We start from the raw sequence: 21,465 nt of genomic DNA on the forward strand, positions 1-21,465 counted from the left end.
GAATGGGAATGGAAAGAATGGAAAGAATCAGACAGATGTGCCATAGGATTCTGCTGTTGCTGCTTACCAGCTTCAGGAAAGCTTTGAAAGTAGTGTGACTTTCTACACCTACATAACCACCTCTGATTTTAACTGACTGCTTGGTGGCCAGCCAAAATATGCAGGCTGGACACCTGAAAACTGAGTTCTGGAAAGTCTAGTTAAAAGACAGATAAATTAAAGCCCCAGTGCGTTCAGAGATGGAGCAAGAAAAGCAGAGAAAAATAGTCCATTAGCATAGAGTGTCCAGCTGTTCAGGATACAACACCCACTTCCTGTCCTTTGATGACCATGTGATTGCCTGCCATATTCATACTATAAAAATCACATTAACATCAACCTGTATACAGTTCTGTTTTGAAGTCAATTTTTCCGTCCTAGGAAGGATTTCTAAAGACATTGAATCTCTGAACTTCTCTTAGCTTGTCTACATAATGGCAGTAATAATAACACCTTCCTTGTAAGTTTTCTCTGAAGATTGTATGTGACAATGTTGGAAATACTCCTACTAAGTTCTGGAAACATAGTAAGTGCTCAACCATTTGTGAGCATTACCTTCTGCAAATTTATGCTTCCTAAATAAACCATCAGTTTATTAACAATTCAAATAACATCTGATACTCTACCCTGTCCATCCATCCTCTGTAAAGACTGCAATCCTGTTAGTCTTTCAAAAATGACTGAAACAAATGAACTCTTTTACCATACAGACTGTTACAAGTAAAGACGGGTGAGTCAGAGAGAAGGTTAAAGTACATTTTTTAGACCTGATGCCTGTTCAGTTGTCTATGACCACAATAAGAAGATAGTGGGGCTGGGGATTTAGCTCAGTGGCACAGCGCCTGCCTGGCAAGCGCAAGGTTGTGAGTTCGATTCCCGGTAATGGAGAAAAACCAAAAAGAAAAAAAAAAAAAAGATGGGAAACCTCCCTCACCTTCCTGCTGGCTGGGTAGAGGACACCTAACATGGCTTCCTACATGTGCATAATTCAAGTTGGACAGAGACAACACTAGTTTTTCCTGGACAACTCTAGGAAAATACAGAGTTTATTGCATCTAATTAAGCACCTATGTACAATATAGCTTTCAGCATCAGTATAATACTTAAGATTTAAAATAAATCAAACTCATATTCACTTTCTTGAACTCATGACATTAAACACAGTGCAAGAGAAATGTCCCATTGGGGTTTGTGGTCACTTTTCCAAAATGATCATTCTTTAGGCTGTACTTCAAACATCTGCTCACTGCAAAGCCTCTTCTGAGTATTTCAAGCAGAATTTTTCCCTTGAAATAGCATTTCTCAGGGAGGTTGAGTTTCTTCCCATTTACCTTTTTCCTCCAGTAAACTGAGCTTCCTTTATGAATGGAATTTTAGTTTAACATAGATTATTTCATTGTTCCTCCATGGTTTAGTAAGTTGGTACTATCACTTATCATCTATCAGACAGAAAAAAAAAAAAAACAACTAAGGCAAAAGACAGTTAAAAATAAGTCCAAATTTGCACAGCTTGTAAGGAAAAGGATCTATCTTACCCCAGCTCATGCTGCAATCACTGCCCAGACAGCCCCTTGGCAGAGGTAGAGGCCCTCTCTCTCCATCTCATTTGTCCACCCACTGCAAGGGGATGTATTCAGTCAATGCTGACTGATATTGTGCACAGAAGAAATGTAGCACAGTGAAAACCTTTGCTTTGACCTTGGCTGTCTGTTTCTCTGCTCCAAAAAAGGAGCACTCTGGAGCTATCAGCATTCTCTAGAATGTTGCTCTGTATGTCTTATTTCATCTCTTCCATTCCTTACAATTTCATCTTCCCTGCACCCTGTTGATTCACAGTTGTAGCTTAGTGAAGGCAAAGGGAAAAAGAATTTCAATCTGACTAGGACTGAGGAGGGGGAAGAAGGAATAAAGGAGGATGGAAAGAGGAAAAGAGAGTGACAGAGAGACAGAAAGAGAGAGGCAGAGAGAGGAAGTATAAGGAAGTAGTTAACCTAGTTTTCTGTGCAATTGGTATGTCATAAACCAGTTTTAGAAGATAGTACTGTGCCCTTTTCTTTCTGACTTGATGGAGTGAGAATAAACTGATAGATGTAGCTGAAACACTAGATCACGTGTGAAATTGGCTGTTACTTAAGCAAGCAGAACACTTGTGCAACACATTTGCTTTGTGTACCGGAGCAGAAAAGAAGCCCAGGGATTCATAACCCTGATCTGCAGGAGAGACAGGAGCAACATGAGCACCGCAGGAAAAGTAAGCAAAAATATTTTACTGTTCAAAGTATATTGTCATTCATATAATATATAAAAATGACACAGTTTTGATGAGTAATCTAAAATCAATATCTGTATTAAAATAGTGTACTGTGAAGTATAATACACAATATATGGCATAATATGGGATGAGCACTGAACTCAACTAGAATAAGTATTCTTGAATATCACTGACAAGAATGTAAACAATCTGCACTAATGAAGTAGTATTTCTTACTTTGAATAAAAGTTTATTATGGTTAGTTTAGTCCAAACTAATTGTGACTGACTTGTAAGTCTAACATTAGAAAAAGTCTTTATTCAAAGTTGTCTTTATACGAAGAAAACTTAATTTAAATATGTGAGTCTTTACAATCATATTCTTCCTATGAATACATGAATATTAAGTTTTGGAGGAGGTGTATTTGAGGAATTCAATTCAGAGAACTTTCTAGAGAAATCCTATAAAACAGTATTTTCTCCAAAGTCAATCAGATTTTATGGAAAATTAATATTAATAAAACTTGAATCACTGGTTAGCACTGAGAACACAGATATTTGGTTTTATTTTCATGGAACATATTTGTTTACTGAATTTAAGAAACAGAGACCTGCATGTAGTCACTTGATATAATTAATTCATCTATTTAATTGCTTAACTTCAAAATCCTGGACAACTCTTTCCAGGATAGTAGCTGTTTTAGAAGTGAATTGCTCCACTTAGCACTCCATTGTGTAAACTCTCTTGATAAGTTCTGAGGTGTCTAAATACACAGCGTGACAGAACAGTGCTACAGACTTGTTGGAAAAGACTTAAGTGGCCAGTTGTCAGTGTTTTTATTCTACCTCATATTATTTCATTCTTACTGGATTGTATTTACAATGGTACTTTACATTTCAAAAGAAAAGTAGTTATGAAAAATAGAAATGAAATTTACCAATAATCAGCTTGAAAGAAATACTGAATTTACAGAGCAAAATATATAAAGTAAGTACATTAGGGAAAATAATAACTGAAGTAATAAGCAATTAATCCTCTCAGATCACATAGCTCCTTAGTGGTCCTTCATCTATGTTTCTCTTCCTGCATTTTATTTTGCTCCAACATTAAATCATGATGGAAATACCAGTTTCATAAAGAAGTTAAGAGAATTTACTAAATTAATATTATAAAGCATATAGAACAGTACCTGGTACATAGAAATTAGTCAATACATGTTAACTGCCTTTATTGTTATTTAGGTTTTAGTTACATGATGGTAGAGAAAAGTTAATGCTAGATTGATCTCTTTGTTCTGGAAACATTAGCCAGAGCAATTAGACAAGAGAAAGAAATAAAAGAAATAAGGATAGGAAAGGAAGAAGTTAAATTATCATTATTTGCAGATGACATGATACTCTACATAGAAAACCCCAAAAACTCTGCCAAGAGACTTCTAGATTTAATAACCAAATTCAGTAGCATAGCTGGATACAAAGTCAATACTCAAAAATCAATAGCCTTCTTGTACACAAATAATAAATTCACAGAGAGAGAAATTAGGGAGACCATATCTTTCACAATAGCATCCAAAAGAAAGAAATACTTAGGAATCAATCTAATGAAAGAAGTAAAAGAACTTTATGTTGAAAACTACAGTACTCTGGAAAAGGAGATTGAAGAGGATATCAGAAAATAGAAGGATATCCTTTGCTCTTGAGTAGGAAGCCCCAACATAGTAAAAATGGCCGTACTCCCAAAATTATTATACAGATTTAATGCAATCTCTTCAAAATTCCAATAGCATGTCTCATACAATTAGAGAAAGAAATGCCAAAATTCTTTTGGAACCAGAAGAGACCAAGAATAGCAAAAGCAGTTCTGGGCAATAAAAAGCAAGGGAGGGGCATCACAATCCCTGATCTGAAATTATACTACAAGGCTGTGATAAAAACAGCATGATACTGGCAGAATAATAGACCTGAGGGTCATGGGACAGACTAGAAGATGCAGGAACAACTCCAGAGATAATCAGCCACCTTATCTTTGACAAAGGAGCCAAATACCTTCACTGGAAAAGATAGCATCTTTATTAAATGGTGCTGGAAAAATTACTCAGTTATTGAGTCCATTGAGCCTCAACATTTTCATCTATAAAATAAGGCAATAATTCACCATTGCTTTCCTACGAGCACAGTCCACAATGTACCTGCCGAACCTAAGGTCCACAATAATCAGGACCTATCCATGATTAGTATATCATTTCCAAGTATCTCATTTTTATTTTGGGATTGACCATTGTGTAGACAGATTTGACAAATAAATAAGGAACAAAAATTGTCAGAAAAACAAATTCTAACTGAGTTTTCCTATCATATTTCCAACTATGCTAATTCTCTTTTACAAAGGCCCTCTTAACTGCACATATTTTACCACAGTGAAGACAGGCTTTATGATTTATTTCTAAACACTGAAAATGTGCATTCATCTTTACTCTGAGGAACGTTCATGTGGAAGATGAGATATCTAGAAATTCAAGTCGATAGTTCGCCAGTCCATTTTTGAAATAGGTATATGTATATAAAAGCTTATTGTGTGTGTACACACACACATACACACAGACACACACACACACACACACACACACACACGTACCCTACTAGCTTTTACCTCTGTAATTTTAGCTTAAATCTAATCTGCAAGAGGCCCCAAAACAGGTTGTCAAAGCTATTTCACAGGAGTAATATAAGCACAAGCCACACAGAATTGGCAGAGAAAGAAAATTACAGAAGAGATATAAACAAATAGAAGGAGAAGTCACCTTTGCAGGAAGTTTAGTATGAGGTTATTTTAAAATCACGTCCTACACTCAGGAGGCTGAGGCAGGAAGATCACTGTGAGTTCAAGGCCAACCTATGCTACAAAGTGAGTTTAAGTCCATCCTGAACTGCACAAGGAGAACCTGTCTCAAAGATGAATAAATAAAAAATAAATAAATAAAATTAAATACGGTCCTCCCAGGCATGGTAGCACATATCTGTGATCCTAGCCCTCTGGAGGCTGAGGCAGGAGGATTGCTGAGAGTTCAAGGCCAGCCTGAACTACATAGCAAGACCCTGTCTCAAAAAAAAAAAAAAAAAAATCATATCCTTCCAGCCTAAGCAGAAAATTTTGCAAGTTTTGAACAGACACTGACATTATCAACAAAATAATGATAATTAAAACTTCATGTACAAGTCAACAGTTGAGGATAAAAAACAAACTCCAGGACAGCAATAGAAAGTATCAGGAATACTGATTTCCTAACACCTATTTGAGAAGAACAACACAAGGGTGGTCTAAAAAAGTATATTTTGTCTCATTTCAATGTCTTATAAAGGTAATTGTATTTCTCTGTCATTCTGCTGTTGCTTCACACATTTTTTAAAGATATTTTTATTCTTGTAAACCAGAAACATTCATTTCTATAGAGAATGAGTTAGGTATGGGGCGTGGTGCTACATGTTGTATGTACAAAGGTGAAGAGACACATCGCTGATAGTAAAAGCTTCATCTTTCTGTCTGATTTTCCAGGTAATAAAATGCAAAGCAGCTGTGCTATGGGAGGTAAAGAAACCCTTCTCCATTGAGGAGGTGGAGGTCGCACCCCCTAAAGCCCATGAAGTTCGTATTAAGGTGAAAACTTTTCTACTTCTATTTTATTTTAGGTTTGAAAACTCAAAAAATTTCAAAACCAATTAATATTAGATATTATTGTGGTGTTAATCTGTAATTTTTGCTTCCATAAAAAAGTATGCATTCTTGTGTATTACATAAAGCAAACATTTCAAGATTAGTTGTTTCACAGGATTAATTATTCTAGATTGTTTAATTCGCAAAAGATAGGTTGAGGAGTGTTTTAGATAAACAGTTGTTTTGTTATTTGGAAAGAGGATGGATTACAAACAAGACCTTGGAACTCTTTAGAAGCAAACTTTTGAGAAATCGACTAAGTTAAATCTTCTGAGAGCATAGTCATTTCTGAATCTTATCATCCACCCTTTCTTCTGTAGATTGTGGCCACAGGAATCTGTCGCTCAGATGACCATGTGGTTAGTGGAAAACTTCAAACGACTTTTCCTGTGATTCTGGGCCATGAGGCAGCTGGCATCGTGGAGAGCATTGGGGAAGGGGTGACTTCAGTAAAACCAGGTACAGAATTCACACTGACTAAATGTGTTTTGGGTCATGATGCCAAGATCATGCAGGGCAGATCAGGAACTGCAGCATCTGGAGATGTAAAACCTCACAGGATCCTGGATGAGCTGGGAACACAGAGGTGGTCCCTTTCCCTTTCTCTCCATCTGACTCAGGCATGCTACATGCAGATGACCATATATTTTCTTCTTCAACAATTATTGAGTTTATACTCGATGCCAGGCACCACACTAGAGCTGGGTGTACATGAGGATCACAAACACACAGTGCTGGTCAAAGTGAAGTTCATGTTCTAATAACCTCCTTGTTAGTGGGGCAGAGCACTGTCTGTGTCAAGACCTAAACAGAACTACAAATGGGACAAGGAAAAAACATAGGCCTGTGTCCCAGTCTCTAGATCAGTATGTGAAATTGTTCAGTGCTGACCTCACAAGATGGAATTGGGAGGCTGTGACTGAGTCAATAGGATGTCTTGTCAGGTGTGGGGTGGAGCCTGCTCACCAACTTCCTCCTTCAATATGGCTACCTTCCTGATCACAAAACTATTACAATAGAGCAGAGGGAAGGAAATGAAATAAACAGAGTATGAAGCATGCAGCCACAAATGTCATTTTAAAAATTTTAGTTATAGTTAAACTTGATGGGTTATAAATTAATAATTATTTCATTTTAATGCTCAATCCTAATTTTATTGTGCAGCATTATGTTTTCACAATGAGAAGTGAATTAACAAAACATTTCCATGCCATCACCTTCTCATAATGTTTGTTCATAAAATGTGACAGCCTAACAATTTTTCTTGGTTTTATTGAAAAAGCTATATGATTAAAAAGACAATTATGTTTAATTCTAAAACATTACTTTAGCCAGCAGATTCATCCTCCATCTTTTTCAAATACTTTGTTAAACTCCAAACAGAAAGTGAAAAAAATAGTATAGTTTTTGTCTGAGGTCATGTTGTTTCCTTTAGAAAGGAATTTTATTGTAGTTTTATTGGAATAATTACATTTATTTTTACTTAACTTTATTGAACAAAACATCCCACCTTCCCAACATCTCATAGAAATTAAAATTTATATTTATATAAATATATTTCCACCATATATAATACATATAATAATGTAATATTATATATATCATTATATAATAAAATAGATTTAGATTTAAATTTTCATTAAGAATTTAATGTGATGATGCATAAAGTTTCTAAGTAAAATCAGTGTGCATAATAATGTTAACTATGAATATAGTGGAAATAATTTCTAATCCATGCTCTTATCTACATCTTCATGTCCTCCTTGGATATGAAGACACATAATCCAAATGGATAATAATGCTGAAGGCAATGAGTAGTGCTAGTCTTGTGATTGGACTCTATGTCTGGGAGAAATTTTCAAAGACACATGCCTCCATGTATAAGCTTTAAGTTCTTCATTTATTAATTCCTGGGTAGAAATTGAAAAATAATTTACTGTATTTCCCCTCCAGGTGATAAAGTCATCCCGCTGTTTACTCCCCAGTGTGGAAAATGCAGAACTTGTAAACACCCAGAAAGCAACATGTGTGTGAAAACTGAGTAGGTATCTTCCGTTTCCTTGCTCTGCTAATGAGGTTGTGCATCAGTTGTGCCCTGTCTCATGTCCTTTGTGTGTGTGTGTGTCTCACTGACCAGTTTGTCAGACCCTAAGGGCACCCTGCAGGATGGCACCACCAGGTTCACCTGCAGAGGGAAGCCTGTCCACCACTTCCTGGGCACCAGCACCTTCTCTCAGTACACAGTTGTGGATGAGATCTCCGTGGTCAAAATCGATGCAGCTTCACCACTGGAGAAAGTCTGTCTCATGGGCTGTGGATTTTCTACCGGCTATGGTTCTGCAGTCAAAGTTGCCAAGGTAGGCTTGGCAGTATCCAATGACACCAGTACACTCAGCTTGCCAGCAACCACAGGGAAGCAGTTTCTCCTAGGGACCACAGGTGATTTTCATAGATTTGTGTGGTTGATAATTTATAAAAAAGTAGACCCAGAAGGAGAGTGAGAACCTGTCCTATGAAATTCACCTGTTTATCACAAATTAAAATGTTGATGATTAGATAAGGAAAAGTAAAGATTTTATTTGCAATACCTATTCAATATTTGTTTTCATGAGAATACTGAGTTTTAGGTCTGGGGATTCATTTAGTCATTTATTCTACAGTTAGAGTGCAAAAAAGATATACACATTAGGACAGTAGGTTCTGCTGGGTTTGAGGGAGTCAGTATAAATAAACTGTAAGAGTTTTTTTTTCTATTGCAATTTTTAAAATAGGAAACAACCAAAGGTACCTCCCCAGGCACTAAGTCAACGTTTTTTTCCTATCTATGATCCCAGTAGGGACAGCTTAAGTTAAACCTGCTCCCATCCTTGGTAGCCAGGAATCAGCAGCTCTGGCCCACAAGATATCAAATGAACAATGACTCCAAAGGTTGTTTTTGAGGACAAAAGTGTCTGTATATGTTGCATCCACAATTCAAGTTAACATTGTATTCCAAACCTTACTTGAAACAACCCCAGATCAAGGGTCACCCATTCTGTAAAAGTAATGAAGCATCACATTCCTGTCACTCACTGTGGGATTTCGTACCTTCCTTGACACAACATGCATACATCAGAAGCAGTATGTATCAGTCGAAATTCATTACAGACACCTCTTCCCCAAATATATGGCATCCTTTGCTTTATAAAACTAAGATCCAGAGACATAAAGTTATTTACCCAAATTTTTACAGCTGATAAGTATTTGATCTAAGACTAGAATCTCTTCTGAGATTTTGATCTGAAATCATGCCCAAAAATTATTAGCACTTTTAAATCACACTTATGAGCCCTGTATTTTTAAGTTGAAAATGATATTGTATCTGATAGTATTTAATTACATTTGGTGAAGGAATGAGTGAATAGACAGCCCTAAGGGAATATCACAATGAGTTTACTTGGGACAGGAATATTTTATCTATTGAAGGCTGACCATAGAAGATTGGGCTTGTTCAACAGCCATAGCCAATGTAAGCCATGAGAGCATGTGTAGAGCATATATTTGTTCAGTGGTCTCGTTGGCTGTAGCAGGTAGTTGAATTGAGTCTATATATAAACAGAATCAGAGAATACTCAGGGAAAGAGTTTCAATGTTATTAAAATATAAACTAATTTTTTGCATTATTATTCATTGATTTATTTTAAATATCAGGGATAAAGACCTACAAGCATCACCAGGGTTCCAAGTGTTACATTCTTGTAGTTATTTGTTGAATTTCTCCTACTGTTTAGGCTTTTTGTTATAACAAGGATGCATCTTATATATTTCAGAGCTATTTTCTGAAGTATTGCATTGCTTATGTCTACTGAAAGTTACTGAACTAAGCAAGGACTTAATTACTGATAGTGTAATTAGATTATAGCTCAGATTCCTGGAGTAACCTCATTCATTTATATCATCCCCAAGACTGTTTTTGTGTCTGTATCAGAAACTGAAGCTGGCTATTGATGGATCTGAGAATCTCATCATGATTAGTTACTAATATTTAGAGGTGAAAGTTTGTCCATCCCACTGGTTTTCAGGGCCTCCCCTTGGTGTGCACTGGGAACAGGGTGCAACCTGTAGAGAGTTGGATTTAATTAGCATGGGCTGTGGCAAGGATGCTGTGATTTTTGAAAGCTCCCAAATGAGGTTTGTGTGCAGTCAAGTTTGAGAACTACTGGTTTAGTTCAAGTCCCTCAAATTAAACATGAAGTAACTGTAGCCAGAAGAGTCTTGGCAGTAGGTTGACATGGAATCTGAGTAGCTCCTGAGAGCAGACAAGACCTGGCACTTTCTATGGCTCAGACACTTTCTAACAATCACTATCAATCCACTTTTGCATTTTCTGCAAACACAGGTCACCCAGGGCTCCACCTGTGCTGTGTTTGGCCTGGGAGGAGTTGGCCTCTCTGTTATCATTGGCTGCAAAGCATCTGGAGCAGCCAGGATCATTGCAGTGGACATCAACAAAGACAAATTTGCAAAAGCCAGAGAGTTGGGTGCCACTGAGTGCATCAACCCTCAAGACTATGACAAACCCATTGAGGAGGTGCTACAGGAAATGAGCAATGGAGGTGTGGATTTCTCCTTTGAAGTCATTGGTCGGCTTGACACCATAGTATGTACCAAAATTTGCTTTGCTATCTCTGCTATTGCAATCTAGAATATTCTACTAGGAAGTAGAAAGTAAATATTATGTGTAAATATATTTTAGAAAGACAATCTCCTGCTTGTTACGCGGATTGTTAAATTTAGTGCTATGAGACATCCTTCATTCCATAAGGTAGAAAATATTACTTAATATTTCCTCTTTATTGGTGGAAAGTATTTGTATTTTAATTGAGCCATTACCAATTAATGTCCTCGATTTGTAGCAAAAACAGTTACAGATATAAAAATAATACAAATTTTGTACTCAAGTTAGCAAATTTGTTTTTCCAATACATTATTAGCAAATGTAGTTTAAATTTTTTTACATTTCAATAAATTCTGAAAACCATCCAAAAGCAACAATGGACCAAGTCCACTATTAAGAGAAAATATACCCTAAGGAAGGCACTTGCTTTTACGAGTTGCTGTATTTTGCCACAGCCACACCACCATGCTTGGCATAGAGCAAGCAAAAAATGCTCTGGAAAAAACAATGAAATATCACCCACCAAATATAATGCTTATCTCATAGCACCGTTACAGATTACATAAGAGAATGTGTATGAAATACTTCTTGTGATGCCATCTGTCATGAGTTAAGCTCTGAATTAAAGTCAGCTGGTGTCATTAATATGAAATACTATTTCTAAACTTTCAGCGTTTATATCATTCTTGGAATTTATTTACTTTCAAACTATTTCAAACATCAGTTGCCATGGAGAGAGCACCTCTCGTTCCATATTTCACCTAACCAGAGTTCTGTAGAAATCTGATGAATAAGTCCCTAGAGACCAACACATGACCATTGTTGGTTTGGCTCTCCAGTGAGTCCCACCTGTGTTGTGAGTGCAGAGCTATACCTCAGAGAAAAGCTTTTGTAATCTTGGCCTGGGACAATATACCACATATGATAGCTGTCTCAAGAAAATCTAACTTTCCCCAAGGCTTTAGCTTTCCTTGTTATGCTGTTTTTGTTTGTTTTCTCATGTGGAACTGCTTTGGTCCTTTACGTGAAGACACCAAAAAACAGACATGTTCTGAGGATGTCTCCTTTTCTGGATTTCACACTTTAAAATCAAGTGCCTCAATCAATTCTATATCTTGGAAGATTGTGAACCAATCTTTTACTACAGGACATATTCAAACCGCTGCCTTGGAGGAAAGGTTTTGGGATTGCCTTTTGAGATTCTAGAATAATGAGTGTAGCTTAAAATAAAACTAGGATACAATCCAGGGAGGTAAAATATAGTTTAAAATATGTCTTTTTTAGTAATATACAATAGAGAAACCTCTTATAAACAAAAATTACCAAACTGACAAGAGAGAAATTGTGAAAGGTAATAGGTATGTTTTTTTACCATCAAAAGACATGCTTGAGATAAATGAAAAATGAAGTAACTCAACCAGCAACTTTCCTGACAACCCAGACTTTATATATTTGTAACAATATTTGGCTCCTTATGTATTTATAAGGAAGACATTCATTCATCCATTCTTCACTCAAAAAATATTTCCTAGGTATTTTTCAAAGCAACAAGTGCTAGACTCAAGGGAGAATGAAAAAGTGAAAGATGTACTTTCTTTGCTCCACAAAGTTACAACCTAGCTAATTAAATTTTGCATGATATGGTGCACCACGAGTAGTGTGACCAGAAATCCACTTTGAGGGTGTTAAGTATTTATTGGTATTTATTCCAGAACTCTGCCTTGCTCTGCTGTGAGAAGTCACATGGTGTGAGCGTGATTGTAGGAGTCCCTCCTCATTCTGAGACCCTCCCCGTGAACCCCATGCTGCTGTTGACTGGACGCACTTGGAAAGGAGCCATCTTTGGTGGTAGGTAGTACAGTGTGAGGACCAGATTTGTATTAACCTCAGAATTTCTTCCCTTTTACAAGCGACCAGGTCATGTTTTGAAAAGCACTGTGGTTAAAAAGCATGTAAAGTTCCTGTTGTATTTATAGCATCCAAAACAATTAGATATGGAAGAAATGTAGAAAGAAAGTCCCAAGACAGACTTCTCTGTTGTCATAGACTTCTCTGGCATACATTTATGGAATAAATGTGGAGAGAAAGTAAGAAGTAACTTTCAGCACCAGCTCTTTTTATACTTGTGAGTGCCTGAGGTACTCAATTTATCAGTACGACACACACAGGAAATGTACAGCAATCATCAGCGTCTACATCCTTTGCTCACTTTGAGACAACTGTAAATTTGCTCTTTCACTTTGTTTTGGCAGTCATAATTTCTCTATAAAAGAGCTAGTTATGGCCCCTAGTTGATTTGGGGCATTGAAACACACTGCAAAATGGTGTGGAAGTCCTCCATCTCACACTCTCCTCACCAGTAGCAGTCTGTGGAATGGAGCATTTTTTATAATCTTTCAGTTTATTTTTACTTGAAAGTCTCCTCTCCAGTTCACCTGCTTTTCCTGTTGAATCTAACAATCCTGTCTTCCTTTCAGGCTTTAAGGGTAAAGATTCTGTCCCCAAACTTGTGACTGATTTTATGGCAAAGAAATTTCCACTGGATCCATTAATAACCAATGTTTTACCTTTTGAAAAGATAAATGAAGGATTTGACCTTCTTCGTTCTGGAAAGAGGTAAATTTTAAGCTTCTGTTTATAGTAGGGGGTTGGCTGACAGAGAATAACAAAGTGGAGGGATGAGCGAAAACTGAAGCACTGTGTTTTCCATCATTAGTTCAGTCTCTGCACATAGATTATATAAGACCACCTTGTGGGAAGTTAAGTACAGTTGTTTAGTACTTCCTATCCTGCTGAAGCCAAATTATGTTGTTTTCGAGAAAATCTGGGAGCTTCTGCATGAAAGCACCCTCACTTTTTCCAGAGAAATCATCAGTCACCAAATCATAATTAGATGGTGGAGTCAGTGAAGTTTCTGAGTGACCACTAAATGCTGACCAGAAATGGGTGTATAATCATTGTGCAGTAAGTCCCCAACTTACAAACATTTGAGCTGTGAACTTTCACAGATACCAGGGAACCTTGCATTACAAATATTCATAGATGCAAACAAATTGTAGAAGTAGCTCAGGTGTCTGCCAGATATTATCACAGTTGTGCTGCTGTGTGCTTACTGTACAGTGTGATAATGTACAATAGTACAGTACAGTCAGGGACTTGCTGTATTTATGTGTCTTTTTAAAATGTTTTACATTATATATTTGTGCCAAAGGTGTATAAGACTCACTGAGTCACTTACAAATGAATCTGACTTACAAACATTCTCCTAGAATGGAACTTTCATATGTCAGCGGCTTCCTTTCAGGACATCCCTGAACTTTCATTGTAAGAGCAGGGAGAATTACATTGATTGTTTTCTATATAGCTGCTACTAATTTTTTCTATAAGAGTACTATTATTATTTCTTTTTGCAGTTTACAAAGAAGTTTTCACAAAGAAAGTTATAAGAAAGACATGGTCCAAAATACTATTTTAAATGCTTCAGTCTTCCATTTACTCCAAAGAGTAGAGGAAAAAAGCCAGTATATTCTATTTCTGACATTGCATATTTACAACCACCTAACCAATGAATTTGGTACCTGCATTTATACGTGTATAGGTAGTGATAGTTACCTATAACCCCTCTGCATAGCTCCATTGTGCAGGCATTTCTGCTGCCCACCCTTCTCATGAGTTTTCAAGTGTGAATGGTATTTTTATGCCCTCACATAAAATATTGTATCAGAAACTTCATGTGACACATTTCTGAGAGAGGAAATGAACTAACATCCACAGAGCACCAGCTGTGTTTCTCATGTTGTCATCTGCATTATCTCCTGTGATTCCCAAACAATGATGGCATACTCATCTCAGCCGCTCCATCTTTGGGGAAAACTGAGCTGCTGTGAGAACCTGACTTGGCTAAAATCATGCCAGTAGTAGTCAGAGGAGATAGAATTCAAAGTTACTGCAGCTGTGTTCATTAGTCAACTTGTTTTCCATGAAATTGTGCAGTGTTTTGTTGGCTGCAAAGCTATGCATGGTAGTCATTGAATGTTAGTTTTTATTATCATTCTCTTCAGGGTGAAGGGAATGATGAAAATACAGAGAAAAATCAGAGAGTCATATATGTAGTCATATATGAATGTTATGAATGAGTTTAAGATTGGAGAAAACACAAAAGAACCAGAAAAGTAAAAGTTTCCCTTATACTGACTTGGCTTTAATCCACAGAGATAAGAATGGAAACACAGGTAATTTTCACTGAGATACAGCAAGTGTTTCCTGCACTTGCATGGAAGATTGTGAGTGGTCTAAATTTTAAAACAATGTCTTTTATTTTTTATTTTAGTATCCGCACCATTTTGTCATTTTGAGATGTTCCAGTTGCCTTCTCTTGTATCAATCCCCTGACTCCTCCATACCAAATCATCTGCAGCACCAGGCAGACAACATTATTAACTTTTCTTTAGCAATGTGATCAACAAATTTCTATTCTATTTGTTATTGATGTTTGCTTTATGGATATCATGATTCTAACAAAGAATTTCTCTAAGATATAATAGATTATTTTAAGCTTATAACACTTGTATCACTCACAAACCCAAAACTACGTATTAATTCCATTATACCTATTTTGATTTTTCGTGACACAATTAACATCTTCTTATGTTATATAATCCTTTATCAAATTATTGTGGCTGGTGTTTTTAACAGTTTTGTCTTTTATGCTTCATAATAAATAAATAATTTATATATTATCATCACAGTGTCAGAGTATTTTAATGTGAATATGCACTTACTTTTACCAGTGACTTCTACATATTCAGATGTTGTTGTGTTATTCATTAGCATGCTTTCTTTTGATTTGGAGAATGCCATTTAGCAGTTTTTGTTAAGACAAGTCTGATGACGAACTCCCTTAGGTTTTGGTTGCTGGGGACTCTATTTGCTTATTTTTGAAGAAGACTTTGCTAGTTACAACATTCTTGGTAACCAATTATTTTCCTTTAATTCTTTAAATATACACTCTATCCTGGCCTCTAAGGATTCTGCTGGGAAATCTGCCAGTAACCATATTGAAATTGCCTTGTATGTCTCTCTGTGTGTTCATGATGCTCTCTTTGTCACCAAACATTGGCAAATTTAGTATATGTCCTGAAGAAATCTTGTCTAAACTGCATCTGATGGAGACTTTTGACCTTTTTGTATCTAGATATTTATATCTTTCTCCACATTTGGAAAGTTTTATGCTACAATTTTGTTAAATTTTAAAATTTGTCTTTCTCTCCTTATCTTTGAAATTATATGACTTGAAAATTTGCTATTTTAACACTGTCCCATAAATTCCATAAGCTTTCTTTATTCTTTGACTTTTTTCTCTCACTGCCTATGTGCCAATAACCTCTCTTACATTCACAGACGTTTTTTTTGGTCAAGTGGTTGTTGATGCTCTTTTGCAGTTTTCATTTCACTTATGGTATTATTTTAATTTCTCTGTTAAATGCCTTGTTCTGGTAATTTATTTTTTGTGTCATTTCATTGAATTGATTTTCTATATTTTGTTGAAATTTGCTGGCTTTCTTGCAACAGTAATATTGAATTCTTTGTCACACAGTTCATATGTCTCCGCTTTCTTAGGCTAATCATAGGCACTTTAGCTTGCTTTTTTTATAATGTTCCGTTTCCCCAATTGTTCTTGATCTCTGTGGTTGTGCAGTGGTGTATGTAAGTGTGAAGAACTAAATAGTATTCGTCTTCACAGACTGGCTTTTTCAGAGATTCTGGGTAGGCTACCTGGTACAGAGTGTGTAAGGTCTTGCTTCTGGAGTCCATGGACTGGTGGGCTTTATCCCTTTTTAGCAGATGGAAAAGTCTGAAGCCTGGATTCATTTGGGGGTGCTCCTGTTGATTGAGACTATGGAAAGGATCTAAGAACTGAATCCTCAGGAATCATCCTGAAGAGTATATCCACTGGACCAGTGTGCTGCTGGACAAGTGCAGTTCTGGAGCAGACTGATGCTGGCATGGGCCTGAAGTAGTACAGTCTGGAGATCAAGCCTGACATACAGGCCATGAGCATGAGGATATGAAGCTTGCTGACTCTGGGCAAGTGGAAAGGTCTAGTTGTATATGCAAGGTTAAAATCTAGGTCAGGTTAGGGGCCAAATCACTCAAATGTCAAGCCACTTACAAATGCAAACACGGACAAATTACCATAGATTTCTCAACAGAAGCCTAAAGGCCAGGGAGTCATAATGTTTTTCAAGCACAGAAAAAAAACAACTATATCCAGCAAACTTATCCTTCATAACTGAAAGAAAATTAAAGACCTTGAAAAATAAGGAGAAATTAAAAGAATTAATGACCACTAAACAAGCACCTCAAAAGATACTTTAAGCACACTACACAGAAAAGAAAATGAATATTAGAAATGAATAAAATATCACAAAACAAAACAACATCAAGAATTAGTACATATTCTTAAAAGATATCTCTGAATGTACATTGTCTTAATTCTCTAATTAAAAGAAGCATTGCAAGACTGAACAAAAACCTCAACTGTATGTTGCCTGCAAGAAGCACACATCATTTGTAAAGTTGTACATACCCTGAAAATAGAGGGTAGACAATGATATTCCATGCAAACGTAATCTGGAAGCAAGCAGGGCTAGCATAGTTATACTGAACAATGTCAATATCAAGTCAAAAGTAGTCAGAAGGGACAAAGAAAGTTCCTACAGATCAGTAAAAGGAATAATTCACCAAGAAGATATAGCAACAGCAAACATGTATGCATCAGATACTGGTGAGAGAAATTTCATAAAACAAACTTAAAGAAGCAAATAGATACCAATACAAAATAGTCTGTGACTCCAGTATCAGATTGGAATGAAACAACACAGTGGAATGCAATCACAGGGGAATGAAGCAACAAGAGAAACCACAGAAATTACGCAAACACATTTAGATGGAATAATATACTTTTGAGTTACCAGTGTGACATTGAGAGATTCAGTGGGAAATTAAACAATCCTAGAATCAAATGCCAATGGAATCTGACATATCAGAATCTGGGATGCAGAAAAGGCCATTCTAAGAGCAAAGTTTATAGATAGGTATCCCTACATATAAAAATATAATCAAATGATGCACCTCATTCTTAGAAAAACAAGAATAAAGCAAACCCTAAAAGTGATGAAAAGAAATAATTGAGATCAGAGCTTAAATTAGTAAAATGGAGACTAACAGAACCATACAAAAGATCAGTGAGAGAAACAGTAGTGTTTTTTAAAAAGATAAATAATATTGTTAAGGTTTCATTCAAACTAAAAAAAGAGGAACACTTTTAAGGCTGATAAAAAAATTCAGCAAGGTGATAAAAAAATTCAGCAAGGTGATAGGATAAAAAAGTCAACATACACAACCAATAGCTTTTCTCTCTACCAAAATCTTTCTGATTTTGATTAGAAAGAAACCAAGAAAGCAATTTCATTAAAAATAGCTTAGTATTACACTTACGAAGAAACCCATCGAGGTAATAAAATACCTTTACAATGATAATTACAAAATATTAAAGAAGGAAACTAAAGATAATGCTAGGAGATGGGAAGACTTCTGTACTCATGGATTGGTAGAATTAATGTTGTTAAAAATGACTATATCACTGAAAGTGATACACACATCCAATAAAATATTTGTCAATATACTGAGGACATTCTTCACAGAAGAAAAATATCCTAACAATAACTCTTAATAAATTTGCTATTACTCTCTCAAAAATCAATAATTAATAGACATCTTGTTACATTAAGGAAATAATTTTAATCCATTATAAATGTAAGTAATAAACATTGCTAGATTGTATCATGTCATACAGGTGGTGGGTGGAGGAAGAGGTTGGGACCTAGCAATAGGACTACGTCTTCTGAATCTCAGCTGAGGCCACAGAGGACTGGAATGCAACAAAAACCTCAGGGAGCAAATCCCTTCATTAACAGGAAGAAATTCTATGACTTTTGGGTTTGGTTTTGTCTTTCCAAAATCTTTTTTAACTTAAAATACAATAAAAGATTTTAATCCTTGATATTTGTGAAATATCTCACTGAAGTGCGTTCAATCACATTTTATTTTAAGGAATTTAGAAGAAAAGGGGCAGAGCTCACAAAGCTTACCTCAATCACTGAAAACCACAAAGTTGGAAAACTTCTTTAAAAAAGAGTGGATACCAAAATAGGTTTTAGTGTTTGAAAAGAACAAAAAAAGCTTAAGATCTGGAGGACAAAAGTGGCATTTAAAATCATGTTAAATAATACATTAAAACAAAAAAGGACAAGAAGAAAAGTATTTCAGAGGTTAAATCCTATTATAGATAGCATCATTTCTATGAGTGTATGATTGACTTCAATGATACTTAAACAACAAAAGCCCACTAACAAAAGGTCTTCAGCACTCCTCTGGAGTTCACTATTAAAGAATTTATCCTGCATATAGACTTTGCAAAAAATAGTAACAAAAAATTAACCCGAAGAGACTTGAGTATCTGCAAACACAAAACTATTTCTCTAAGTTAAACTTATTTGCCTTGAATCCACTTGAGTAGGAGCTAGCTACAACCTGAAGCTTGTCATTTGGAGTGGGAAAGTTATTTGAAGCCAAAGGGTACTTTGCTATAGGTCATGTGGCTGTGAGTATAATATTCTAGAAAGTTCTCCTTAATGCCAACCATCTACGGAGAATTAAAGACAGGACTAGATTTCGTATGCATTTCCAAGAACTTATGTAGTAAATGGTAATCATTTCAGAATTTATATCTGCCTAGTTTTCTTAAAGCCACAGACTTTGTTCTAGAAAAGAGTAACAATATGACACTAATAAACAGAGCATGTTGTGAATTCTTCATCCTCCTTTCTCTCTTCTTCCTCTTCATCACAAACCTCTCTTAGGGAAAATGCTTCTTTGAGTTACTCTAATTCAAGTTTTAGGGTCTAATTCTTCTCCACTTAGAGAATTAAGGAAGACTTCACCTTTATTTCAGTTTCTTGGGAAAGCATCTCCAGAGCGTTTAGATGGGAAAGGCCTTGAAATTTATCAAATAGTAGCCCGTGAGTATTTTTTCAGTTTCCATGGTTACCTCATTGGAGGTCTATAGCTCTTCTTTCTCCTTCGCCTCTTGTAAAACCTGAGATAGTGTAGAATTTCGGATCATCAGACCCTTAGTTCTTTTAAAGCCAAGATCCCCTTCTGCTATTACATCCATTGTTCTTTTCTCAATGAATTTTAAGGCATCCAAACCTCCAGCGATAATGCTCTTTCTTGTGGTCTAAATAGGAGTAGAAATGGTTGAGAATACACCCAATGGACCAGCCACCAAGGAGGAGTTCTCATTCTCTCTGGTATTTGTCTCTTCTGCTGCAAACTTGACTTCAGAAGAAATTTCACTGGGACTCAGGATCCCAAGGGAAGTCGCTGCCTTCTCAATGACATTTGAAATACCTTCTCCTACTATAGCCACTCTAGCTGAAGCTAAGGAGAGCAAGGACTTGCCCCAGCTTTCCCAGGAGCCCCATCCAGTCTGCGTTACATCTTTAGAAACAGTCTCCTGAACTTTTGAAGTTTCAAGGTCACTGGAAGTTTTGACCGCTGGTCTTCTCCAAGTGACGCCATAAATTCTGATCTTTCCTCTGCCTTGGCACTTTGGTCACAGACTCAGAATTCTTGTCTGGCTCACAGTTTCCATGTTTAAGGATGGGGCTTGTCTCAGTTATTACTGGAGCATCAGGATTATCTTTATCTTACATGAGTAGAACATCACCTCTTCCCTCACCACATCAGCAACTCTGACTTGCTGCTCCTCCAGCCCCCAAATCTAGAAATTATAGTGAGTAGCAGAAAATGTTTACAAGAGTCAGTGACTGATTATTTGATATTGTGTCGCTTCTCCTCCTTCAGAGACACCCAAAGACAGAGGTCTCTCCAAAACATACTGGTGACTTGTGAGCATAAGAGAGATTTGAAATTCTCTCATAGACCTGTTCTCTATCTCCGCAACAGTTCTGAGGAAAAGAAACTGAGTAAAGAGAGGGATACAATAAAGATTACGTCCAAAACTATTACCTCAGGAAAGAAATGGCAGTGTTTGACCTGAAAGATTTATCATGGTTATCTTAATGCTCCATTCTGTGATTAGGTTGAATGTGCAGATATTTACTGCTAAATTGAAAGGAAGAAGAGTTTGATGAAGAACATTGGAGAAAAGTACTGAAGGCCAAGGTTTCAGTGTAAAACAGCATGGCATTTTATGGAATTTAAGCATTTAGGTTTATTAACCTGTAAACATCACTATGGGAAATGTCTGAGGCTAATTAATAGTGATTCCTGAATTGCATGCAAGTTTAGATTTTATCTCCTGAGAAATGAGAGCTTTTAAAAAATTCTTCTTGGCAGTTTGGTGATATGATCATTTTGGCAAATTAGTAACACAGTGTTGGGGTCCTGGAAGGGGGAAATATAGGCCATGAGAGAGAGAGTGAGAGTAAAGGCATCTGAGGACTGTGCAAACAGAAAAAGAGAGACAGAGATAGGGAGACAGAGAGACCCTGCTTAGAGCAGTGGCAGAGGGAGAGGAGAGAACCAGTAAAGGAGACATCCTCAGGAAGCACAGGTGACTTGGCATCAAGATCCAAGGGGACCTGAGGCAAAGTAGAGAGACGTGAAATTAAATATATGACATCTGGGGCTGGGGATTTAGCTCAGCGGCAAAGCGCCTGCCTGGCAAGCGCAAGGTCGTGAGTTCGGTTCCCGGTACCGGAGAAAAACCAAAAAAAAA

General features: G+C 36.5%; 1 protein-coding gene and 1 pseudogene across 1 annotated transcript; one reads left to right on the forward strand and one right to left on the reverse strand.

Moving 5' to 3' along the window:
- Positions 1–2,182: 2,182 nt before the first annotated feature.
- Positions 2,183–15,400, forward strand: Adh1c (alcohol dehydrogenase 1C (class I), gamma polypeptide). Its single transcript, XM_005406277.1, has 9 exons — positions 2,183–2,290; positions 5,843–5,944; positions 6,322–6,460; positions 7,955–8,042; positions 8,139–8,358; positions 10,380–10,640; positions 12,371–12,506; positions 13,136–13,274; positions 14,989–15,400. The coding sequence occupies exons 1-9, from the start codon at positions 2,273–2,275 to the stop codon at positions 15,011–15,013; spliced, it is 1,128 nt and encodes a 375-aa protein (XP_005406334.1). The 5' UTR covers positions 2,183–2,272; the 3' UTR covers positions 15,014–15,400.
- A 3,558-nt stretch (positions 15,401–18,958) lies between these two features.
- LOC102026337 lies at positions 18,959–20,437 on the reverse strand (annotated as a pseudogene).
- Between the last annotated feature and the right edge of the window lie 1,028 nt (positions 20,438–21,465).

Source organism: Chinchilla lanigera, unplaced genomic scaffold (assembly GCF_000276665.1).
Source record: "Chinchilla lanigera isolate Chin_1 unplaced genomic scaffold, ChiLan1.0 scaffold00095, whole genome shotgun sequence".
Taxonomy (NCBI): domain Eukaryota; kingdom Metazoa; phylum Chordata; class Mammalia; order Rodentia; family Chinchillidae; genus Chinchilla; species Chinchilla lanigera.